The sequence below is a fragment of the Culex pipiens genome, chromosome 3 (genome assembly GCF_016801865.2).
Source record: "Culex pipiens pallens isolate TS chromosome 3, TS_CPP_V2, whole genome shotgun sequence".
Taxonomy (NCBI): domain Eukaryota; kingdom Metazoa; phylum Arthropoda; class Insecta; order Diptera; family Culicidae; genus Culex; species Culex pipiens.
In genome coordinates this window covers 149277408-149305045 of record NC_068939.1, presented here as the reverse complement: position 1 = coordinate 149305045, position 27638 = coordinate 149277408, and the positions used below count along the sequence as shown (strand labels likewise).

Genomic DNA, 27638 nt, shown 5'->3' with positions numbered 1-27638 from the left:
GTGGAGCAATTATTCCCTGGCGAAACAAGTCCAGTTTGAATTCATAATTAGAAATTACGGCCACTAACAAGCGCTAGCGCGAAAGGAGAGGAAAAGTTAGGGTAAAGAAATGTAACTTCCACGCAATTAAGGTTTTCAAAAACGTATAAAATAGATTTTTCTTATGTGTTTTTTTAAACTAACAATTTATCAAACATTTCAAAACTGCAAAACTAGAATTCATTTTATTCTGAGTACAACTTTTGCATTACAAAATATCTTCACCATACCCGGGCAGACGGTAATAACAAAATTCATGCCATTTCAATAACAAATACTGTTAAAATAACAAAAAGTGTTATGAATTCTTCTTGAAAAATCAATTTCTGCATAAGAGTTGAATAACAGTTTATGTTATCATAACAAAAATTGTTATTGGTCTGACATTGATTGAAATCAAAAACAACTTTGGAATAACATTTTTTGTTATGGAAGAATACCTCGAACTGTTATTCCCAAGCAGACGGTAATAACGCGGGAATAACATTTTTTGATATTGGAAAATACTAGACCAATAACATTTTATGTTATTTATAACAAGTTTTGTTATTCGTCGTTATGATTTTTTTGTTATTGAATTGTTATTATAATAACAAACTAATAACATTTTCAGTTATTTTTCGAACAAATCTTTGTTATTATTTTTTGTTATTTTAACAGCTAATCCGATCATCCCAATAACAGTTGGAGGTATTCTTCCATAACAAAAAATGTTATTCCAAACTTGTTTTGGCTTTCAACCAATATCAGACCAATAACAAATTTTGTTATGGTAACATAATTTGTTATTAAACTCTTATGCAAAAAAGGATCCCGGGCAGAAAGTTACATCTTCCTGCAAACTTGTCATGTTCGCAAAAACACAAACATGTCAAGTACCTGTTAACTTCCAGTTAAGAGTTAATCAAACATAAACGCGAACATAATTTACTCTACGCATATCAAAAAATTATCAACTTAAGTTCGTGTTGGAAACTTCAAATTATCATGCTATGGTGCGGGAAAATATCATCCATAAACATAAAATTATCCCGACCAGTTCATTTTTTTCCTGGAAAAATATGGGGCGAAAAATATCATTCAAAAACATAAAAGTATTATAACAAGTTGTGATGTTTCCAGATATTTTTTTTCTGTAATAATTTGGTTGATTTAGGAAGCATAATACTCAGTAAGAAAATATAAGTTTTATATAGACTGTTTTTCAATTGTATTTCAATAAAACAAATTAATTTAATGATATAATGTGATTTTCTAGTAAAATTTATTTTTATTAAATAAACCTAAAATTAAAAACTATAGCAAACAATGTGCTGGAAGACTAAACATAATGACAATCTAAATTTTTTTAAATATTTGTATACAGTCATCCCTCATATTCGGAACAGTTTACGGATCGGCCAGTATTCAAAAAATCGGACCAACACAACTGGTGATCTTTTCCCTTCTGGATTCGATTGCTTAGTAAAGGGAAGGTAGTGTATCGTCACAAACTGGACCTTATCACGACACCTTAGGGAGGCGACCTATGGAATGTTAACATTAACCTTAACATGTTAACATTAGTTGAGTGAAAAACTGCCACTGAATCCGCTTTGAAAATGCCGGCCCCGATACTCTTCACGGGTGTTCCCCTCAGGAACTGGGAAAGATTTACTTTTTTACTTTAATGATTCGCTTTTACCTTCATTTGAAAGCTGTTTTTGCGATCTTTCGAATGCTGTATCGAACATCTGCAAATATCAAGTTTTTAAAGAAAAACATTGACCCTTGAAATCTACAAATTCGGAACACTTTTTTCTAACGATGTAAACAATCTTTTTATCGCTCCAGGGGTACATATTTTTAATAAAAAAAATGACTTCACATTCTGAAACCAGTAAAACTCATGCTTAGTAATGTTTTATGAATGGTCTGCTAACTTTTTTGTGAAAATATCAGTTAAATTCAGGTGTTCCACAATTGTGGGAGGCACAATAACATCCCACAATTATGGAACAGGCAATTTGGAAGCAGCGTTTTGCTGCTCTGAATAAAATAGTCTCGAAATGCAGTTTTTTGTTTTAAAAGTACTACTTATATTAATGAAATAGCAAAGGAATGTCCAAATAAAGGTCCTAAAAATAGTAGGGTGAAAGAAAAGATGCATTTGGCATGCTTTTGACAAATTATCACAAAAGTTGTTCCGAATATGTGGGATGACTGTATCACGGCTTGTCTAAAGTTTATACTTATAACATTTGAATGAACCTCGGTAATTCTTTCTGGAGCTTGTTGGGGGGACTGTCCCGGGTCAGGGAAACTGTTTTTCAAAAAATTCTATCGGTAAAAAATGATTTTATCTCATTTTGAAGTTTTTATACAATATATTTCATCTAAAGTCATGAAAAAGTATCAAATAAATTGCTGAAATTATGATGTTTTTTGTTGTTATTTCATTCTAACATCAGTTTTGAGTTCCTTAAACATGTCTTCAATATCCTACATCATTGAAAAATATTTATCTTGGTCGGCAGTTTCGATAATAGCTGTAAAATAGGTTTTTTTTCTGGTTTTTCTTTTTCAAATTCATCTGAAACATCAACTTTATTCATGTTTATCAAAACTGTTTACGTGGATTTGTAGCAAATAACATCCAGAATAAATTTGCAGAATAAACATGTTATTACATCAAATCTCTGAAAAGTTACAACAATTTTAGTGTAGAGAATGCTGCAAATTTTAAAATTCTGTGATTATTCCCTTCTCGTCCTACTTCTGTTTAAATTAATTTCAGGATGACAAATCAAAAGTCCTGAGTTAGATTTTAATATTTTTTTATTTGCAGAAAAAAAAAACTTGTTGACAAATTATTGAACATCTTACAAATTTCTGCTTAGCGACTTAAGCGTATTGTTGAATGCAAATGTTGTATTTACGGTGTTGTGATACAACAATTCCTACGCAAACGGCATGGCTAAACTCTAAAGTGTTCGGATCGGCTTCAAATTTTCGGGATTCTTTTCCAAAATAGTTTTATACATAATTTTCGTTAGTTCATTAGGGTGGTTCTGGCCGCGTCAGGGTGGGCCATAAAGTGGCAATTTTGACGATTTTGCAAAAAAAAAAAAACATATATTTCCAAAACCATTACTTGACATTGTTTCGTCCAATTATAGTTATCCGGTTTGTGAAAGAAAAGTGACTAATTAGGCTTTTAAGGAAAAATACGCATGAGTTCAGTTTAAACGGCGTTTGACAATGATTTTTTTTAAATCTCAAAATTGTCATCTTTGAACCGCCCTGACGCGGCCAGAACCACCCTAATGAACTTACAAAAATTATTTATAAAACTATTTTGGGTAAAGAATTCCGAAAATTTGAAGCCGATCCGAACACTTTAGAGTTTGGCCATGCCGTTTGCGTAGGAATTGTTGCACCACATTTTCATTCAACAATACGCTTAAGTCGCTAAGCAGAAATTTGTAAGATGTTCAATAATTTGTCAACAAGTTTTTTTTTCTGCACATAAAAAAATATTAAAATCTAAGTCAAGACTTTTGATTTGTCATCCTGAAATTAATTTTAACAGTAGTAGGACGAAAAGGGAAAAATCACAGAATTTTAAAATTTGCAGCATTCTCTACACTAAAATTGTTGTAACTTTTCAGAGATTTGATGTAATAACATGTTTATTCTGCAAATTTATTCTGGATGTTATTTGCTACAAATCCACGTAAACAGTTTTGATAAACATGAATAAAGTTGATGTTTCAGATGAATTTGAAAAAGAAAAACCAGAAAAAAAACCTATTTTACAGCTATTATCGAAACTGCCGACCAAGATAAATATTTTTCCATGATGTAGGATATTGAAGACATGTTTAAGGAACTCAAAACTGATGTTAGAATGAAATAACAACAAAAAACATCATAATTTCAGCAATTTATTTGATACTTTTTCATGACTTTAGATGAAATATATTGTATAAAAACTTCAAAATGAGATAAAATCATTTTTTACCGATAGAATTTTTTGAAAAACAGTTTCCCTGACTCGGGATAGTCCCCCCAACAAGCTCCAGAAAGAATTACCGAGGTTCATTCAAGTTTTATAAAAATAACCTTTAGACAAGCCGTGCTGTATCATTTGCCGTATAATTCGAATTAATTCAAAGTTTAGTGTGAATAAGTAAGGCTGGTACACATTTTATTTAAAGTTTTTGTCACTCCTCCCTTCGAAGTTTGCCCGAAAAATCAGGGGGCAACAAAAAATTACATCCAAAATTGCATACTACTAAATCAAATCAAATCAAACTTTTTGTAAAGCCAAGTCAAAGAAAAAGCTTCTACAATTGAACTAAACAAATCAATAATGCACTAATTTATTTGCATTGGCCACTGAAAATTATCATGAAATTCTAGCAAACCTATTTGAAAGTGTAGAAATTTGTAAATATTGTCAAGGCGGAAGCGTTACAACTGGGCAACGTGGCTCGGTCTTATACAAACATTTAAATTTATAAAATTCCCAAACAAAAAAAAAATAAACAAAAATATGGTCTTTAAAGGAAAGAATCAAAAAAATATATGCAATCCTTATCAATAAATAATTTATTTTCAGAATTTTATATCAATCTGTCAAAAGTCAATAATGTGTATTCAAAATCAGCATAAATAACAGAATGAAAAACTGAACTTAAACAAACATTGAAATGTTTGAAAGAATTTCTAAACTGAAGTGATAGGTTCACTTTGAAATAATAATTCTCGTACTTACCTTGTTAATCCTCTTCAAATGCATCCAGAGAGCATATGATTGCAGCACAATCCATTTTTGCAGCTGATTGGTCAAAGTAAACAAAATTCTAGAAGCCGAATGTCCAGAAAATGCCCGTTGGTAGATCTGTAAGAGAAAATAAAACACAAAGCATCAATTCTCTAACAAAATTTATGGAATAATTAAAAAATCAATAGTAAACAAAGAAAAAGAAAACAAGCAATACTTATCTGAGTTTTAAAAATCGTCGAAAAATATTTGTCGGTTGACTAGTAGAACCAACATCTGTAGCCACTTCAGGTGGACTCATCTTCCTCCGTGAAACTGCTTGCGAGCCACACAATTTAATCATCTCCTCCGGAATCACAAGAGGAAGGTTCAGAAACGTAAACAATCACACGCACACTCGCGAAAACACACGGACCAAATACGTTTCCTCCACAAATCGCGATTCTGATAACGCGACGACAAAAAACCAAAACAAATCGAAACTGCTGTTTTCCTCCACCGAGAACTGTCAAATTCGCCAAAATCATTCCGACGTTGATCCGCGTCTTGATAGCACCTGCTGGAGGAGGAGGAGGAATGATGACCAGCGACATGCAGGCAGGAGGATTTCGATTCTTCGAACTGCGGCCCGCTAACGTAACTTTTTCTTCTCCAACGAGCCACAAAAACATCAACTTTCACATAAATAACAACATTTCGCAACTCTCACATAAAACGACACCAACGAACGCACATTCCCACGGCCAAAATACGCACTTACAACCCGCGGCGATTCGCAGGCTGTTGTTAATCAGTGGAAAACTACTGCACCAAAAACGTAAACAAACCCTTGTCCCTTGTCCTGGCGAATCCGCCAAAATCCTTTCCTCGTTAATCCACAGCAGCATCTTGGGCAAGATAATTACTTTTCTGGTGCAGCGGCTTGGCCGAAACTTTCCTTGCACCCGTCAACACGGAGCGAAACTTTTTCTTCGCCCCCCAGCCACAAAAACACAAACAATCACTTAAACACAACATATCACGGCTCTCGAACGCTACGGAACGGACGAACACACACTCCCTCGGCCACAGAACGTACTCACAACCCGCGGCGATTCGCGGACTACAATTTATCCGTGGAAAACTACTGCGCGAAAACGTAAACAAACCAGCCCGCCACGAACGCAAAAGCTGTCTGTCTGCCGATTGCCGATTCCTGTCACGACATGTCGCGCGCGTTGCGTGCGAGCAGTGAACGAAAGAAGAGAGAAAAGAAAGAGTGAGCGAGCGCGTGGGCTCATTTTTGCGCTTTGCGTTGAAATTTTATATGCGGTAAAATACTTTTTAATGTGATTAGTTTAACTAGTGTATTTAAAGTAAATTAAAATGGAAAAAAGTCAATAAAAATGTCCATTAACAAAACTGCCATTTTAGCTAAGTCCCGATTGAAAAAAAATTAACCTTGTAAATCATCTCATAATCTCGGGTTTTCAAAAATATTCTAAGTGTAGGAAAAGTGAAATTTTGTCGAGGAGTGAAAATTTTGCTAAGTCCAACAAAAACAAGATAAAACTATAAAATATCATCTCATGATAAAGAGGTCGAAATTTTTTCTAAGTCCCAAAATAATTTGGCTTTCGAAATTCTGCTAAGTCCAGCAAAAACAAGATAAAACAAAATAATATCATCTCATGATAAAGATTTCGAAATTTTTTCTAAGTCCCAAAATAATTTGGCTTTCGAAATTTTGCTAAGTCCAGTGAAAACATGATAAAACAAAATAATATCATCTCATGATAAAGAGGTCAATTTTTTTTCTAAGTCCCAAAATAATTCGGCTTTCGATTTTTTTCTAAGTCCGGTAATATCATGAGAAAATGAAAATTTATCAACTGATGATAAAAGGTCTACAAACATAGAAAGGAACATAGATTTTGGCGCGCATTTTAAGAGTTTTTGGAACAAATATCAAACATGCCATGATATCAAAAACAACTCATGTTATTTTTTTGTTCGTCCCATGATGCGACTTTCTGCCCGGGATTTTTCATGAAGATTCCATAATTCTTTCTGTTATTTAAACAGTATTTGTTATTGAAATGGCATGAATTTTGTTATTCCCGTCTGCCCGGGTTGGAATGATCGGATTAGTTGTTAAAATAACAAAAAAAAAAAACAAAGATTTGTTCGAAGAATAACAAAAAATGTTATTAGTCTGTTATCACAATAACAATCCAATAACAAAAAATTCATAACGACGAATAACAAATCTTGTTATAAATAACATAAAATGTTATTGGCCTAGTATTTTCAAATATCAAAAAATGTTATTCCCAAGTTATTTCCGTCTGCTCGGGTAGGAAGAGCTGAAAAGTTCTTTCTTGGTCTTGTCCAACGTAGTTCATCCCAGCAAATTATCATAGTCAAAGATGACGATTTCTGACGAGAGGGTATTACCCGAGCAGACGAAAATAACTTGGGAATAACATTTTTTGATATTTATTGGCCTAGAATAACATTTTATGTTATTTATAACAAGATTTGTTATTCGTCGTTATGATTTTTTTGTTATTAAATTGTTATTGTAGTTATTCTTCGAACAAATCTTTGTTATTATTTTTTGTTATTTTAACAACTAATCCGATCATCCCAATAACAATTGGAGGTATTCTTCCATAGCAAAAAATGTTATTTCAAAGTTGTTTTGGCTTTCAACCAATATCAGACCAATAACAATTTTTGTTATGATAACATTAACTGTTATTAAACCCTTATGCAAAAAATGAATTTTCAAGAAGATTCCATAACATTTTTTGGATTGTGTCACGTTCCCCAGAAAACCATTCCCCCGAATACCATTCCCCAGAAATCAATTCCCCAGAATGAACCGTTCCCCAGAAAACCATTCCCCAGAATGTATTATTCCCCAGAAAAGCATTCCCCAGAATGTACCGTTCCCCAGAAATATTTATCGTGGTGATTATAATTATTTCCAAAATTTAAAAAAAAATCCAAAATTTTCAAATTTCTAAAAAAAAAAAATTTCCAAAATTTCCAAAATTTCCAAAATTTTCCAAATTTCCAAATTTTCCAAAATTTTCAATTTTTTTAAAATTTTCAAAATTTACAAAATTTCTAAAATTTTCCAAAATTTTCAATTTTTTTAAAATTTTCAAAATTTTCAAAATTTCCAAAATTTCCAAAATTTCCAAAATTTTCAAAATTTCCAAAATTTCCAAAATTTCCAAAATTTCCAAAATTTCCAAAATTTTCAAAATTTCCAAAATTTCCAAAATTTTCAAAATTTCCAAAATTTCCAAAATTTCCAAAATTTCCAAAATTTCCAAAATTTCCAAAATTTCCAAAATTTCCAAAATTTCCAAAATTTTTAAAATTTCCAAAATTTCCAAAATTTCCAAAATTTCAAATTTTTTTAAAGTTTCCAAAATTTACAAAATTTCCAAAAATTCCAAAAAAAATCAAGATTTCCATAATTTAAAATTTTCAAAAAACTAAAAAAAAAATCATAATCTTTGATTTTTTTTTATTTTAAAATTTCTTTTCCAAACTTTTTGATTTTTTTTTGAGAATTTTGAAAATGTTTTTAATTTGACTTTTTGACATACCATTGACAAATTATGATCATAATATTTAGATCGAAAAATCTCGAACGTGATGCGAGAAATAAAGATTGAAATATTACGCTCGAGTGCAATAATCACCACGTTAACTTGTGTCAGCAGTTATTACAAGGCTAGAAAGTTTTCCCTTCTTTAAAGAAAGGAAAACTTTACTGACTGATACAAGTTGAATTTTACCTTTAAAAGGGAGGAGGAGAGTTTTCCCTTCTTTAAGGAAGGGAAAAATTTATAGCCTTGTTATTATAACTGCTGACACGGGTTTAATTTTCCCTTCTTTAAGTAAGGGAAAAAATACTTGACCACTTACACAACTTTTTAAATTTGTTATCACTAGTCAAGAGAGTTTTTCCTTATGGAAACAAGAAAGAATACAAGAAAAAAAAAACTTTAAAGCGAAAATTCAACTTCTGTTAGCAGATATCACAAGTCAAGACAGTTTTCCCTTCTTTAAAGAAGGTGAAATTCAACTTGTGTCAGGAGACCTTAAAAGAAGGAAAAATTAGTCAGTTATTGTAAGTCAAGAGAGTTTTCTTCTTCCAAAAATGATAAATTAAATTTTGTCACCTTAAATCAAATTTAGAAAATTTAAATCATCATGCAAAATGAGCAATATGCCAAAGGTCCAATATGTCAAATGGAATTATACCAATGACACCCATAATCATATTTTAATTTTAACAAACATTTTTCTTCTTTGCAAAATAAAAATAGCATTCACGGAAAACAAGAAATAAAAAGAAACTGCAGTTTATTCGGCATTTGTATAACGAATTTAACATGACTGAAAAAGAAGGGAAAATGTCTTAGAATAATAGAACGAGTCATAAGCCGAATTAACATTTTCTGTTATTTTCTCAAGAATTGTTGTCAAAAAAAAGGAAAATTTCTTGGCATGGATAAAATAACCTTGTCTAATTTTTATATTATCTAAGAAATTTCAAACAAACTAATATTTGAAACTACTTTGATTTTTCGAGAAAGAAACTTTTCTGGGGAATGGTTTTCTGGGAAATGGTACATTCTGGGGAATAGTTTTCTGGGAAATGGTACATTCGGGGGAATGGTTTTCTGGGGAACGGTTTTCTGGGGAATGGTTTTCGGGGGAATGGTTTTCTGGGGAACGTGACACAATCCATTTTTTGTTTTTTTAACAATATTTGGTATTGAAATTGCATAAATTTTGTTATAACCGTCTGCCTGGGTACACGCAACTGAAATCTGAACTTAACTGATGTTCTTTTTAGGTTATGTTATTGGACGTTAAAAATTTAAAAATATTTGTTTCCTAAGAATTAAATTCCAGAGATAAACTGAACAGTACAGTTTTCAACTTTATCATAGGTATTTATAGTTTATTACCATAGTGTCGGGAATAGGACCAGCCAGTAATTAAATAATAACAATATTTGAGAAAAACTGTTGACATTATGTCGATACAATTAAAATTATCAATCTTTCAGTCTTCATAGTTTTGATCTGTGTCATTCGGTGATTTAAACCGGTTGATTTGCTGAACCGGTTGAAGTTTGACAGATGAAAACAAGAGCGAAGTGAGAGAGTGAGAGGGCTAATGAAATCGAGTCTAAACGAACAGCCCACGAGTTCGTCTCTTCACTTCTTCAGTTTACAAACGAGTTTTGGATCGGACGGACGCGAAACGAGACGGAAAAGACCAAGGAAAAGACGTTTAAAAGAAAATGTGCAGTAGTGATGAGCCGCCGAAAATGGCGGCGAAGATTAGATTTATGCGAGGAGAGGGTGGTGGGACCGCATAAAAAAAAAAATATATATATATATATTAATATAAATTTATCAATAAAGCTCGAAGGCTGTCGTGTACGGGCACGACACATAGGTGAATGAATCATCCTTTAAGCGACGATTCTCCAAACTGGAAAAGCGTCTCACTTTTACGCTTTTCTGACCACTTTATGCTGGCCCTGTTTATACTGACAGGGGCGAAAATTCGCTGCTGCCTGCAAGTTTTCATGGCGCTCGCGCGCGCGAGTTCTACCGGCAAATGAATTTTTAATTTGACCATCATTCAGATGCAAATCAGGTTAGTGCGAGAGCTCGCTTTTTTCCGAAAATGATGGCCAAACTTGAAAGCAGCGCAGTTAGGTGGTACAAAGGGAGGAGAAGGAGATATTTTTGAATGTTGATGGTTTCATGGAATGCACATAATTAAATATCAGAGTTGCTTTCATTCTGAGCAGCTTTTGAGATGTTTGGAAATGATGGAATTTAGCTTATTTTTTTTTGTTTTCGTCTAGTTTGACATAAAGTGCCATAGTTTTTCAAGTCAACTTCTTTTTTACTGAGAACATCAACCATAACACAACTCGACATGTTTGAAGTGGATGCCAGTAAACGCTACAGTTTATTCAAGGTATGATAGATTTGGACTCCCTGAACACGCTCCAATCGACAGAATTGAGTTTTAGTGAATTCTCTGCCAATAAATAAAATTGTAAATTTTATTGGGAACTTTTTTAAACGACCATGCTCACCCCCTTATTTTTGTCACCTTCATGGATAAACGTGGGTGCGCATGGTTGTTTAAGACAATTCCTTAGCATTGATTTATTTGACAATTATTTAGTGGCAGGGAACTTCCTAAAATTCAATTCTGTCGATTGGAGCATGTTCAGGGAGTCCACATTGATCATACCTTGACGAAACTTAAGCGTTTACTGACATCAAAAATGTCAAGGTGTGTAATCGTGTACAGTCGTAACTTCAACGTAACACAAATTTGTCCAAAGCAAAACAAGTTTCACTGAAATTGTGCCAATTATGTGACGCGAAACCTAATTGTCCAAAAGATTGTTCGCTTGCCTTATTTCAACAACGAATTCTGGCAAGACAAAAAAAAACTCTGCTGATTTCTTCGCTGAAAGGCAAGACGGAAACCGTCCTTGAAGGCAAGCCGTTCAACGAAATGAAGCAAACGTCCAAAAGTGAAAAAAAACCGTAGCAGGAAACGCAGCCAGGCAATTGCAAATGGCCGCAATTACACGGGATGCAAAAGTTGTTTCCGTTCGCCCGACTCAAGATTTTGCTCTGTTCACGAGAGAGAAAAATAAAGAACAAAGTATTGCTGTAGTTTTTCTCAGCTCCGGGAAAGACGAGGGCGAACTAGTTCTGTCGGGAAATTGCATTTCCGTTTTTGTGTGCTTTTCCTCGAAAAACCGGCCTCGAGCGTTCCTCCACCAGAAATGACACTAAATTTAGGTCCCGTTTTTTCGCGTAGGAAGCAGTCTTTTTTCTGTAGTCCTCGTTCAAAAAGGCCAAGAATCTAACCCAAGCTGAACCTCCCAGTGGAGGCTGCGAAAAGAGCCAGTGACTGTGGCCGGTGGCAGTGTTAATTGTTGACATACTTTATTTTATGGCTGCTCACTTCAACACTTGGCCGCGTGCACTTTGCGCGGGATGTCGGGAATGAAAAGTAAGAAAAGTAGGTTGTTGCACGAGGTTTTTTGCCCCTGTGAGCAGGAGGACCACTTCTTTTCAATGGGGTTTGAAAAAGCTTTCGGGACGAAACACGTTACATCTTAAACTTTCTGTATTTATAAAATTATAACAGCTTTTGAGGTTATTTTTAAAATTAAATTTTATCAAAAATAAAGTTTGAGAAAATTTAACAATAATTCAATTCAATTCGGTTTTATTGGTGAATTATCAATATACAATAAGTTCTTTTGGAATACATAACAGAGTTTTGGAGTTCCTTTCAGCTGTGTGTTACATCATAATCCATTTTGGAACAATTGTTGCTTGTAGTTAAGGGGTTACCGAAAGTAAGAAAAAGATAAGAAAAAAAACTTACTAAAATTGCAAGGGAAAGGGGATAGAAATAGAGAAAGCTTAAAACTAGGACTCACAACCCAGAGGTCGCCGGTTCGAATCCCGCGGCGGGCGCTCTAAAATTCTTTGTGTAAATATGGGTATTCGGCGCCGTCGCTCCGTGCCATACTTTCATACACTTAGGAGCCCAGGGCGGCGAAGTCCTTGTAGATAAAAGGAAGACACTAGTGGTTGGTACTAGCAATGGTGGCCGACAGCTATAAAGTCAACTTCGTTTTTCGTAAAACTAGATCACAATTTTTTAATTTTATTTAAAAATAAAAAAATTCAAATAGTTTTAATCTTTTTTAATGAAACCAAAAAAATTGCATATTTTTAAGGTTAACATAAAAGAGACATTCAATAAACAACGTGGCGAATTCTCTACGAAATCTACAAATTTCGACCATTTTAATTTTTTGTATTTTATTTTTTGACTCAAACTTTGTGGGGGCCTTTCATACGACAATAAAAAGCAATTTTGTAATTTAAAATTGGTACGTGAGTATTCGAAAATCGGTAACTTTTGAAGGAATTTTTTGATCGAGTTGGTGTCTTCGGCAAAGTTGTAGGTATTGCTAAGGACTATTCAAGAAATGGTGGCACAGTAATTTTTTTTGCCGATTTTGTCATAAACCTTTTTTGCCTTCCTCACCTTACTGAGAACAGGCTATAAAATCACTCGAAAAATGAACTTATTAATTTGACCTCGTAGTCCCACCTTCACGTATACATATCGACTCAGAATCATGTTCTGAGGAAATGTCTGTGTGGATGTGTGTAGGTGGGTGGACAAAAAATTGTCACTCGATTATCTCCGGACTGGGTGAACGGATTTTGACCGTATTAGTCTCATTCGATTTGTCTTGGGGTCCCATAGGTCTCTATTTAAAATCAGTAAGTTTAGTTAAGTACTTCAAAAGTTATGCTAAAAAAACGATTTTGGCGTATGTCCGGAAGATTGTAAAAAGGGTGGTTTTTGCAAGAAAACCTATCATGTTATACATTTTCAGAAAGGTATTAAAAAGACCTTTCCAATGAGCCCAAAACATTGAAGATCTGACAACCCTATCAAAAGTTATTAGCACTTAAGTGTTATTTATACACTTTTTGGAGGCCGGATCTCAGATATTTCAATGAAAATGTTGTCCGGGGCCATCATGCGACTTGTCGTTAGTTAGATAATCGAAAGACCTTTCAAATGAGCCTAGAAGATCGAGGATCTGACAACCCTATCCAAAGTTATTAGCATTTGTTATTATTTATTCACTTTTTGGAGGCTGGATTTCAGATATTGTGATAGAAATATTGTCTGAATCTTCCATGCGAACTATCGTTGGATAGGTTTTTTATCAGACCTTGCCGATGAGCCAGAAATATTGAAGGTCTGCGAACCCTATCAAAAGAAATGAGTAATAAAGTTGATTTGTTAAACATGTTAAGGGGGAATGTTGCTATTTTTACTGAATGTATTGACTTTATGAATGTGAGGAAGGCACCAACCACCTAAAGGTGGATTAAGTAACGTTTTTTACATAAAAATCAAAGTCCTCAATATTCTTATATTATTATTTTTTGAAATTTTATGACAAAACCCGCATCTTTTTTGGGACAAATATTTTTTGATTTAAATTTTTAATGTTAAACCATTTTGATAAAGCGCACCGTTTTCATAGTCACTTAAAATTCAATTTCAACTGAAAATTTTGAGTTTTTCGATATTTTTAAATAGTGTCCATGATTGTCCATTCCCAAAAATATTGTTTTCGAAAAGTTCAGAAAATGTCCAATAAAATCGGTAATAAATAAACTGGTTGCTGAAAAACAGCGAATAATAGAAAAACAAATAGTGCGTCCAGCCCAGAAATTCCTTGGACAACATTTCCAGGATTTTTTTCAAAAGAGGAAATTCCCGAATCCGGGGATTTTTTTTTATAATTTCCCGGAAATTCCCGAAATTGCAAAAAAGTCTGTAGTCTGCAAATTCAAATTTGGTTGTGGTAATAGAAAACAAGTTGAATTTTAAGTAATCGATAAGAATTTTAAGCATTAAAATTTGTATTTGGAATATAAATAAAGTTATATTTTCACAAGTCCTATAAACAAAATTTTAATTTTAGTTTTTTGGGTGTTTTTGGATATCTTTGAAGACGGATTTAAAAACACATAAGACCGATTCTTTGGCTCCTTTTCAAAAAATTCCCAAGTTTTTTTCAGCGTTTTGGCTGTAGTGGCACAATTAAAGAAGAAACCCCCCAATGTTATTACATATTTGAAAAGATAATTGATTTTCCAACATAGAAATGACATGCATAATGAACAATATTATACCTGTGCTTCTCCTGAAATGAAAATGTAGCGTCACGGGACAACATCGTAAAACTGGAATTTTAAAAGGCACACCAAAAAAATCGACACAGTTTTGCCAGATTGATTTTTCAAAACTGTTGCTCTTCTACACATTATCACAATTGAAAAACGAATCTTTTGCTCCTGGAACTGAAAGATTTGGTTGAGATTTGAGTTTTTGCCAGCCATTTCTTTTCGTGACGGGACAACGAAAGGAGCAGATTTATGCAAAAACTCCTCTCCCATTCAATGACTTGCAGACCTTTTTTGGTCAATATTTTTGGCATTTCAGATAAGAAAACGCATTTAAAGCACATTGCAATTATTAGATCATAATTAAAATGAAATTTTTCATATAAAAAATCACATTGAAAATTGAAAAAAGTGACATTTTGGTGTAGCTTCGCTAAGAATTGGTTATAAAGGTTTAAAGGACCTTTTTAAAAAAACTCTACACACTTAAATTTTTATCCCGTACTTCGGCAGAATTCTGCTGAAATCAGAACAACTTATCTCTCGGCAGAAATATATGCCGAGTCTTGGAAAAATTTGAATCATTCTACCGAATTCTCGGAGGAAAATCACAGTTAATTTGCTGAAGTTCGGCATTTTTTTGCCGAAAAAAGCAGATGATCTGTTTTCGAAAATCAAAAATGAGTGTGTAGATATCAACATTTATTTGGCATATTAAGGAAAATTGTAAAAAAATTATTTTACAGATCCGGAAAATGCCTGACACTTTAAATATTTTCTGTTTAATTTATTTTCAAAAGTCTAGGTATTATATAAACGTGTATTTATGATTTTAAAATTGAAAAAAAAATATCATCCTGAGGCAAATCAGGACAAATATAACGAATAAAGTCAGCTATTAAAGCCAATTTTCTGCATCATGTTTTGAACGACTTCGGTTGAAACATAAACAGAACAATACAATTAGTACAACGATTTCCAAATTTATTGCGCTAAACTCTCCTGACTCTTTATTTGTTTTCGCAACTTTTTTTTTTACATTTTCATAGAAAGTTTTTCTAGTAATGTCATATACAAAAATATATATTAGAAATGTAATTATAAAATACTAATTTAATTGCAAAAAAAATGTAGTTCATTTAAAATCAAAAGCACAACAAAGAACAAAAAAGAACAATTGCGTAGATTGAAGTGTACATTATCTCCAATTAATATAATTGAGCTAACTCAATGATTTTAAGCTTTTAAAACATAACAAATATAATAAACAAATAGATTTTATGACAGTTTCAATAATTTCTCGGGATTCCAAAAATATTTTTTCCGCTTCCCGGGAAATTCAAAACCCGGGAAAATTGGACGCCTTGAAAAGAAACAAGAAAATTTAAGTTATTTAAGTCTCACCCAAACATTTCCATATTTTCCAATGCCAACATCTCAGCAACTAATGATCCAATTTTCAATGTTGAAAAATTAAACAGTTGTGAAATTTTATGATCTCTTCGAGAAAAATATTTTGGAAATATTGGAATCAAGACTAACATTTTAAATGGGCGAATTATTGAATGTTTGGCCCTTTTGAAATGCTAGTCGAATAAAGAAGTAGAGATAAAATCTGTTCCTACGGCCACTATGGCGATGATAAAAATTGCGAATAATTATTTTATAATGAAACATGTAATCGATCATTTAAATTTGACTTATCGGGGTCGCTGAACTTGAACTTGATTTAGAAAGTTCAAGAAAGGAAGAAATAAAAATACTTTTCTATCTTATATTCATTTATTCATTTACTATATGAACTCCTTCAACACATATACCATCATTATCCTATCCCTCATCTCCCATTTGCTACCATATTCCCAATAATCAAATGACATAAAACATAGACATTTACAACAACACTCACTCATGACACACCACATCATAACTGATTCGGAGCGTTTTGGTACGGTATGTCCACGCATCCTTCCTCCCCTGTAGATTCTGTAAAATGTGATCCGTTTACAGAATCCTCTCTGCGGCTAATGCGACGCAGTAGGCCTGGCCGCTTTAATTAGTGTAATACATTTCGGGTGATCTCGAAATTACTACAATTATCAATAATGACAAGAAAGAACTTGGGGCGTAATCTAACTTCAAGATCTTCCAGGATGCTTTCTTCGGACTGGCTGCGCTTGTGTTTGATTAGATTAGATTAGATTAGATAAAAATACTTTTCTGTCTTTATCTTTTATCTTTAATTAATATATTTTTATTCAATCCCACAAAAATAACATTAAAAAATAAGGTGATTTTACCAAACTATGAAAAAATATTGGAAAGTATGTAATGTTCAGAAATAAATTCACACCGGTTCCCTGCCCCCAACACCCACGCGAAGGGCAATTTAATGGCGCAAAAATTAAACCGACGGAAAAAAAATCCATTAGCAATGTGGTCCCGGCTGGAAGCTACTGCTACTGTGAGCGCCCATTTGGCCGCATAATGCGGCCCCTCCGCAAGAACTCAAAAAGTACTGAACGGGAACGGTCCGGCAGCAAAAGGCAAGTAGTACAAAGATTAATTGTTATTAGTGCCGAAATGTTTTTCGATCATTACCGGGCCGGAAATTTCGCAGTTGGATGTTAGCTTGGCACAGTAAAAACAGGAATATGAAATCCACAATTCACTTTGAATATATTTATTTTTAGTTAAAGTTTCACAAAAGAGAAAACAAATCTTTTGTAAAAACATATATTGATTATTTCGATCGGTCAAATTTTCCTTGGAAAACAGAATGTTGGTTGGCCCATTTTTTTTTTTTGCGTTGAAGGCACTTCTTTCCTCCATCGGAAGCAAAGTGATGTTTAATTTCTTTCGGTTGTGAGTTGGGGCCAAACGGGACTGTGAGGTGGTAATTAATTGAGGATTGAGTAAAGTGCAAAGTTCTTCTTGAAACGGGCATTTAGTGGGTAATTGCTAACATATGTTCCTGGATTTAGTCGGATGTGAACTATGAAGTTAGCGATTCTGATTGAAAATATACTGATAAAAAGTAGATGATTTTTTGTAGTGTACTGTGTACTGACCCGCAACAATTCAATGCATTTTTAAAGCTCATTCTGTAAAAAGCAACAAAAAAATCAATAACGTTCATCAAGCGTAAACTTAAATTGCTTCAATAAATCAAAATGGCACCCTTTACAGCTTTAACCACCCACATCTCTCGCTGTTCGTCTGACCTGTACAGGTTCATAAAAAAGGTTGAACTGCTGTCAAGACCATATAAAGAAACACGGAAACATACCAATAAAGTTGAAAACATTCGTCAGATTTCCCCCCACCACCCCGCACAACGTTTTCCAAAAACTGCCAGCCAGCCTGTTACGGGATGTATGTTTATCTAAACATTTTTATGATCCCGAGCCAAAAGACTTTTATTTCATTTAATGTATCCGCCTTCCGTGTCAGCAAGAAACACATTTCTTTCACAAACCCCCACCACCCCCTCGCGGCTGCTTTGTGCGTATACGCTTGAAAACAACCCCCCTTGCTTGTAATGACTTTCGAAAGCTTTCACTTGTACACCGAGATGGTGTTGGTCTTTTTGTTTTTACTCTTTGGTGCGCGATGTCTTGCAGCAGGGTGACAACTCGTTTTTTTTTCGTTTTTTTACTATATTTTTTTGAATTACATACAATTCTTTAATTTCCTTTAATTTTGTTAATTCTTTTAGACTTATATTCCGTATACTTTTTATTCGCGATGGAAATTGCATTTGAAAAGCGAGAAATCGATAAAATTTTGGTCTTTGCTTGAAATTTGCAATTTTCCGTGAAATCACAAGACAGAAGGCAACGTAATTATGCAAGAACTAGAGCGTCCAATTCCCAAGGGTTCCAACAATCTCTGGGAACGGGATTTTGTCCAGGAATTCCCGAGAAATTTTAAATTATTTGGACATTGTTCTGATCTCGTTGTTCTTATTAATATTTTGCAGCAAAATTGCATAGGACAGTTACTTTAATGGTCAAACTAAGTGTGAGGATAACATAATAGCTTGACTGCTTGTAAAAAATCATAATTTTTGAAGAAATTATTTGATTTTTCAAATATTGTGAGCAGTTCTTTGAACCGTTCAAAAAATAAGAAATCAATCCGTAATATTCAGTTGTTGTTATGAAATTCTAGTTTTTTAACAAAGTGGTTAAACAGTGAGTAAAATGAATCCATACACTAGCGCTAAAATTGTTTTTTAACTTCTCACGATGACCAGTCTGAGTGATTGCGATAGAGACACATAAAGTTGAAATGAAAAAATTAATTATGTTATGCAAATGTGTTTTCCATAACTTTTCAAGAACAGGTGTTACTGATTGCACAATTAAGCAAAATAGTAAAGCGTTGATTTGATTAAAAATATAACACATAACATTGTTTTCAAACTTCTCTCTATGACTAGTTTGAGTGAATGCGATAAATATTAACATTGACACATAAAGTTGAAAAAAATCATGGTAGTAGTACTTCTGGGTATGTCGACTATTTTCGTGACTTAAAAATAAGAGTAAAATGAGGTAAAATACATTGATAAGGGTGTGATTTTCAACCATACAAATTTTAAATCTTCCATTCACCAAAAAATTTATAATTTATTTTCAAACACTTAACCTAGAGCTATTCCCAGTTTTGGATGCTGTGAGCATCAAAGTTTCCTGAAATAAACATTAGAGATAACATTTTCGGCTCTTCTGAAAGATCACCAGTTTAGCAAATTGAATTCATTTAAATCAAATTATGTTCTATTATTCTATCTTTGTTAACATACATTTTCAAAACACTGGTGCCAAAAAGTTCATAAATAATGTATTCTTTCACTTGAATTTTGGAAATTCCCGGTAAATGTTACAAATTTAACAGTAAACGGGAAAAATTTGTTACCGGAATACCGGTTTTTTTTTATGGTACGGGAAATTGGACGCTCTTTTCCTCTTTGGAGCGATTCTAGTTACATAAAACTCACCAAAACGTTTTTCTCCAGATATCCATTTACCAGAATATCCCATTCCCCAGAGTGAACCATTCCTTAGAAATGTTTCACCAAATTTACCACCAAATCTTCAAATCTTGATTCTTCAAAATATTGAATTCGGCGAATCTTCTTAAAATCTTCATATTTTCAAATCTTTAAAAAAAATCTCTTTCATGTAAAAAATTGACCCTTCTGTTAGTTTAAAAAACAGCAATGAAGATTCCTGGTGCCTTAAAACGAGGTGACTTGGATAGGTTACGGAGGGTAAATTTGGCAACTAGCAGATATTTAATTCTCAATCAAGTCAACACCCTGTCAAAGAAGCTCCCAACAAAGAAGAAGCTAATGCAAGTTTGTGTGTGTGTTTGTGTACCAGTGTACACACACACACAAACAAACAAAAATACAAAAACATGGCAAACGGGAAAGTGCTTCATTAAAAGCGCGCTGGAGGGAGGAAAATTGAAAGAAAATTATTTTTCAGTTACACTGACTTTCCCTCGCTCGTCGCGAAAAGGCATTTTCCGCAGCGCGACACACCGGGGACGCGTGGGGAAGGTTGGCAGAGGGCCGGATGTTATTTGTAAATTTGCTGCTGTTTTCACGCGTTTCACCGCTTTTAGGAAAGAAAAAAAAAAGAGCGAGGGAGTCACTTTCAAGGGGAGCCAACTTCTTCAAGTATTACGACGAGAGGGCGTGGGAGTTTATCCCTCCGTCGTTTGCATAAATGTCACTTGCCAGACTTTGGGATGACTATTTTCTTACGGCGCAGTCACTTGTGGTAAACACTTGATGAGGGGTTTTAAGGCAGTTTTTGGTTTGTTTTATGAGATTTTAGTTTAGTTTAAAGTTTAATCAATCTGATTCGTAATTAATGTGACGGTAGTTATGCTTTCTAATATTATGGAGCAGGAATCACTCTACTTCTGATTAATACTAAAAACCTTTCAATCAACGACATGAATGTGACTCGACCTCGAGCAGGACAATTTCCGTTTAAACTAGCCAGCCGTCAATGATTCGCACAAACAAATTAATTTGAACCCACGCCCATTTTGTTTGTCGTCTCTCCTTTTTCAGGACCAAGTCGTCCAGCACAACTCCAAGACGGGCGTGATAATGAGCAGCACGGCGCTGGCACTGCAGGCCGTCACGCGGCACCAGGCCGGCAACTACACCTGCATTGCGTCCAACGTGGAGGGTGACGGCGCGAGCAACACCGTGGACCTGAAAGTGATGTGTAAGTACTAGTCTTTGCTACCCTTAAGATACACCCAAAACCAGAGTTGGCAGAAACTCTGACATTGGATGACATACTAACAATGTTTGCTCAGAAAAAAAAAATCGATTCAATTTCGCCGAGACTTGAACCGAAGCTTTTTGGGTGTACCAACGACAATGACACCACTTGTCTCGGTAATGCCGTCATTCCGACGTGATGAAGCAATCAAGTGCTGCCGTCGTCGCTGGATGCTGGAATATTGAGATCTCTTTTCCCCGAGCTTGAACTCTTCATGACACGACACGACGACGATGTCTCTTGTCTTGTCGCAGCGCCATAAAACGATACGTTATTATGCACCATTGTTCCGAACGCTCCCAATCTGATTATCACTCGCTTCTTCATCTTCCCCGTAGTGCTTCGCGCACTCCTCGCCAGCTTGTATACAAATTGACATCTTATACTGAAGCCGTATTTGTGTTCAAGCGCGGGAACGACTCCTTCGTGGATAAACCAAGCTGAATCCCGGCTGAACTCTCGAACTCACCTTAACATGGGATAACAAGGAGTGTGTCACATCACCTCTTGCCCTTGTTGCTCACCAATTGAAGGGTACGGTGTCCAATATTTGAAAAGTACAACTTGTTACAGCCACAATAGACAAATTTGATCACTTTCAAATCCGTTCGGCCTTAAGGAGAGCACACGCACACCACCTTACCGCTTTTAAGAGTATCAACACAACACCTTCAAAGTTCCCTCAAAAAGCTCCTGAAACCAAACATAGAGCGACTGTCCTTTTCACCCCCCTAACCTCTTCAGTTTCTGTGTTGTTCCATATTAAAAATGTATTCAACACACAAACACACACACACACCGACACCACTGCTCGATGACTGCAAATTGACTTTCAACAAGCTCGTATACAGTCGATAAGATGTACTCTCTGCGCCCTTCTACTTATAAGCGCACACACATTCACACAAGATTTGTCCCCACGGACGACGACGGTGGCGTCGACGTTCTCATGGTGGTGAAAGTCACATGCATATGAAGGGAAAGCGCTCTCTCTCTAGCGTGAGAGCCAAGGAAAAACAAAACAAAACGGAAAGAAAGTGAAGTGTTTTGCTTTAACAAGTGGATGTGGAGCACATTTGCATACAGTGTTAAAGGACGTGGAACTATTTTATTTTTTTTTTGTTTGCTAAATAATTGTTTTTTTTAAGATACAATTCCGTCGCCGGAAAAAAAAATTTGTGCGATTTTTTTTAAGTGTTCGCATACTAATTTATTATTATTATTTTTTTTCATTATGCCCAATATGGCTAGAACTACGGGAAAATTTTGACCTATTTGATCAAGGACATTATTTGGCATTGAAATGGGATATTTTAACAATAGACATCACACCGTCTTTTAATACTGAATTTACTAACTAAACGGGACAAACACAGAACACCCAGAGGAGATGGGCGGGAATCGAACCCGGGCCACTTAGCACACATGAGGCATCGGCAGCCTAAGCCGCTAACCACCGCACCACGGGGTCCTCAATTAATACCAAAACATTAATAAAAAGTTAAACATATGAGCAATTCTCTACCAAAACCGGAAATGGATTTTATTTGTATTTTTTTATTTGGCTCAAACTTTGTGGGGGCCTTCCCTATGACCAAATAAGCTATTTTGTGTCGTTGGTTTACCCATACAAGTCTCCATACAATTTTGGCTACTGTCCATACAAAAATGGTATGTAAATATTCAAACAGCTGTAACTTTTGAGTGAATTTTCTGATCAATTTGGTGTCTTCGGCAAAGTTGTAGGTATTGTTGAGGACCTTTGAGAAAAAAATAGGTACACGGAAAAAAAAATTGCAAATTTTTTAATCAGCTTTTTTTTCACAAAAACTCAATTTCCCAAAATACGTATTTTTTGATTTTCGAGATTTTTTAATATGTTTTAGGGGACAAAAATCCGCAACTTTTGATCCATAGAGAAACATGGACCAAAAATCTGCCGCCGAGTTATGTATTTTTGAAAAAATAGAGATTTTTGGAAAAAATCCAAATTTCATGCAAAAACAAATTTGACTACTTTACAGATTTTTTGATAAAGTGCTCCGTTTTCAAGATATAGCCACCGAAAGTTTGATTTTAGCGAAATATTTGAAGTTTTTCAATTTTTTAAAAACAGTGACCATGAGTGACCGTTTCTGAAAATATTTTTTTTTGAAAAGTTCAGAAAATTTGCTATGAAATTGTCCAAGAGACATTGAAGATTGGACCTCGGGTTGCTGAGATACAGCCGCTTGAAGAAAAAGAAACGCGAAAATTGAAGTTTTCTAAGTCTCACCCAAACAACTCACCATTTTCTAATGTCGATATCTCAGCAACTAATGGTCCGATTTTCAATGTTAAAATATGAAACATTCGTGAAATTTTCCGATCTTTTCGAAAAAAATATTTTGAAAAAAATTTAATCGAGACTAGCATTTTAAATGGACGTAATTTTCAATGTTTGGCCCTTTTTAAATTTTAGTCTTGACTTAAAAAAAGAAAATCATAATCATAAAAATCATAACTCGGCGGCAGATTTTTTGACCATGTTTCTCTATGGCTCAAAAGTTGCGGATTTTTGTCCCCTAAAACATATTAAAAAATCTCGAAAATCAAAAAATACGTATTTTGGGAAATTGAGTTTTTGTGAAAAAAAAGTTGATTAAAAAATTTGCAAATTTTTTTTCCGTGTACCTATTTTTTTCTCAAAAGTCCTCAACAATACCTACAACTTTGCCGAAGACACCAAATTGATCAGAAAATTCACTCAAAAGTTACAGCTGTTTGAATATTAACATACCATTTTTGTATGGACAGTAGCCAAAATTGCATGGAGACTTGTATGGGTAAACCAATGACACAAAATAGCTTATTTGGTCATAGGGAAGGCCCCCACAAAGTTTGAGCACAAAAAAAATACAAAAAATAAAAATGGTCGAAATCGGCCGATTTCGTAGAGAGTTGCTCATATGAAAGTTGATGTTTATAATTATTGATATACCTCCCAAGAATATCTATATTTTTTCGATATTATTTTAGGTGTCCAAAACCCAATTTGTATTTTTTTTTATTTTGCTGAATATGCTGAAATGTTAACCAATTTAGTCAAAGAAATTATTTTGGCCATGAAATATGGTGTTTATACCTAAACTTTTTTTAAAAAGTAAAAAAATGCATGTTGACTTTCAAAATTATTGATATACCCCGCAATGAAGTCAAGAATTAGTTCGAAAAATTTGTATGTGTCTATATTTCAATTGATTACTTTTGTACTAAGCATGCTGGGATTCCTATATAGTTAGCATAAGAGAGCACAGAGGCATCGATATGTCATTATGTCTTTGGTTATGAGAATTATCAAACTCATTTCTATTCTTTTCTGTTATAGTTGAAGTTAAGGGGTTACATACATGTAAATTGGCAAAAATGTCAGAGGTTGGTATGAGCACATACTTGTACTTTTTTAAATCTGTTTTGAGGGCATAAAAATATCATTTCATCTATTAACAAAACAAATTTTAAGACATTTGGCTGTAGCATTGCCGAGATATATCTATTTGAAGTTTCGCCTTGTAAGCGGAAGGTGATGGGTTCGATTCCTGTCTGACTCGACAAAGTCAGATCCCTTAAATATGCTCACTAGGAATACTGACCGGTTGGGTTTCGACTAGCGGCGTGCTGCGTTTCCAATCCAGAGGTCGTGAGTTCGATTCTCGTACCGGGATGATGAAGTTTCAAAAAACGGGTGCCACGATTTCTCAACACTGCCTTGACCAAATAGGCTCCAAATTTTGGTCAAGACTCGTTAAACCGGTCCCATTTGCATGACGAAGGCCGATTGTCAAAAAGTTTATTTAAAAAAAAATATTTTTTTTTGTTTTTCATACAAAAAATTGGCAGTTTTTGATTTTTGTATTTTTTTAATAAAGCAAAATTTAGAAATCGGGCTTCGTCATGCACACGGGATATGTCTTGAGAGTTTTCACCCCAACTTTCAGCCAATTTGGATTATCCCATCTCGAGATATCGTGGCATCTGTAAATCAACATGGTAGGGGAACTATACCCTTTCTCAGCCTATTTCTATTATCGGCCTATCAGCACTTTGAACATGATTTACAGCTTTCATAAAGTGTTTTTGACTGTTCCAAAGTAATACATAGATCAAACAAAAGTGAGCAAGCAACGCTCCATTGTTGATACAGCTGAAAATGTTGATTTAATAGCAGAAAACGGCAAAAGTGATGAGAATTGGTCGAACGGCTTAGTGTGATTAAAATGGGCATATTTCCCCTATTTAGAGAAAAACGCTCAGAAAGTTTGACATTTCGCTTTGCGCAAGGCAAACTTTTAAGCCTAAATCGTCACTTTTGCCTTCCTCACTGAGGTAAGGCTATAATCCTGCTCTAAAAATGAACTTTGTATAAAAACGTCGTAGACCCACCTTCATGTATACATATCGACTCAGAATCGAAAACTGAACAAATGTCTGTGTGTATGTGTGTGTTTTTTTTTTTTTTTTTTTTTTTTTTTTTTTTTTTTTTTTTTTTTTACAAGGTCGGAATCTGCTATCAGACACCTGAGAATTCATTTCTTAGGTAGTGTGGGGTTGGGAAAACAAAAAGAGTTTACCCGACCCACTAAACCAGTCCTTGAACGCCGTGCCCTTTTCCCCCCGGGACCACCTTTCGGTATAACTTCGGGGGGAGGCGTTGCATTTTCTGCACTAGTCTACTTACAGGATCCATGCCGGGTGCTAGAACCATTTCCTGTTCTACATACATATGAGTCCATGCGAGGGTTTAACCGCGCCCAAGAATCGCGTTGCTTTTGATCGGTTAGTCATATGCAGCCCTCTCCTTGGACCATCGAGACGTGTACCGATTTGGTAGAGCCAACCGTCATAACGTGCTCTCCTTCACAGCCACACTCGTGGGTTCTCAACTCCTGTGACCATCGAGACGTGTACCGATTTGGTAGAGCCGACCATCATAACGTGCTCTCCTTCACAGCCACACTCGTGGGTTTTCGACTAGGCTTCTAGTCGTTCCTCCTCTGGTCGTCTCTCCATCTCCGCTGGAGAGCCGAAGTGATCTGCGTCACCGCTCCGACGACCGCATTCCACTTGGCGATGTCGCTGCACATTCTTCGCACCACATTATCCGGGCTGGTGTCTGCTCCGATAATGGCCAGCATTTCGCTTCGCGCTGCCTCGAAGCGAGGGCAGCTAAACACCACGTGCTCCGGTGTTTCCTCGCAATCGACGCAGTCCGGACAGAGAGGAGACTCTGCATGTCCGAACCTGTGCAGGTACTTCCTGAAGCAGCCATGGCCCGACAGGAACTGTGTGAGGTGGAAGGTGACCTCTCCATGCCTTCTGCTCACCCACGTGGATACGGACGGGATAAGCCGATGCGTCCATCTGCCTTTCTCCGTGGTGTCCCACTCACGTTGCCACCTTACCAGCGATTCGGCTTTCGCAGCTTCCCGGATACCTCTCGTGCCTCTCCGGGTGTAGCGCACGGTGTCCTCCTCCAGTGTGATGCCGATGGGGATCATTCCGGCTATGACGCCAACTGCTTCCGACGAAATGGTCCTGTACGCGCTTGCAACCCGCATGGCCATCAGTCTCTGCGTTCTGTCGAGCAGCGCTCGATTTCGCTTCGTCCCCAGTGCCGTCCACCATACCGGTCCGCCGTACCTGAGTATGGACGTCGCGACACTTGCCAAGAGGCGGCGCCTACTGCTCCTGGGTCCAGCGTTGTTCGGCATAATCCTCGACAGTGCCATGATCGCCTTAGCCGCCTTCTCGCAGGCGTAATCGACGTGGCTGTTGAAGTTCAGCCGGTCATCCACCATCACCCCGAGGTACTTGAGCGCTCTCTTCGAGTGCACGACGTGTTCTCCAACGTGTATCTGGGCCTGCTGCACCTTTTTGTGGTTACTAACCAGTATCATCTCCGTCTTGTGGTGAGCGATCCGCAGCTTCACCTCGAGCATCCAGTTCTCGATCATTGCGATTGCCTCCATAGCCAGCACTTCGACCTCCTCGACATTTTCGCCGGTTACCGTCAGCACTATGTCGTCTGCAAAGCCAACAATCTCTACGCCGTTGGGTAGCCCCAGTGTCAACACTCCGTCATACATTCCGTTCCACAGTGCTGAACCCAGAATGGATCCCTGCGGAACTCCCGCGGTAACAACAACGGTTTTTTGTCCATCGGCAGTGTCGTACACCAGCACGCGGTTCTCGAAGTAGCTCTTCAAGATCATGCACAAATAGTCAGGCACCTTCATTTTGTGCAGCGCTGCTGCTATGGCCGCCCAGCTCGCACTGTTGAACGCGTTCTTGACGTCAATCGTGACTATTGCGCAGCAACGGTTCCCCCTGCGTTTTTTCCTCCGCGCTTCGTCGGCTTTCTCGACCACTTTCCGGATGGCGTCCACCGTGGATCTCCCTTTACGGAAGCCGAACTGCCTCGCTGCTAAGCCATGCTCGCTCTCCGTGTACTTGGTCAGCCGGTTAAGGATGATCCGTTCCAGAAGCTTTCCGAGGGTGTCCAGCAAACATATAGGCCTATACGATGATGGGTCCCCCGGTGGTTTGCCTGGCTTTGGCAGCAACACGAGCTTTTGAACCTTCCACGGGTCGGGGAAGTGTCCTTCGTCCAGGCATTTCTGCAGGACTGTTCGAAACCTATCCGGGAATGCTTGAACCGCCGATTTCAGGGCGAAATTCGGGATTCCATCC

The 27638-nt window shown here is 35.9% G+C and overlaps 1 protein-coding gene across 1 annotated transcript in view; it reads left to right on the top strand.

The window, feature by feature from the left end:
• Positions 1-27638, top strand: part of LOC120432165 (hemicentin-2) — a 786150-nt gene that overhangs the window by 596358 nt on the left and 162154 nt on the right. Inside the window, exon 11 of the mRNA XM_052710374.1 lies at positions 20690-20849. Within this exon, the coding sequence (XP_052566334.1) occupies positions 20690-20849 (160 nt within the window). The remainder of the gene's footprint in view (positions 1-20689; positions 20850-27638) is intronic.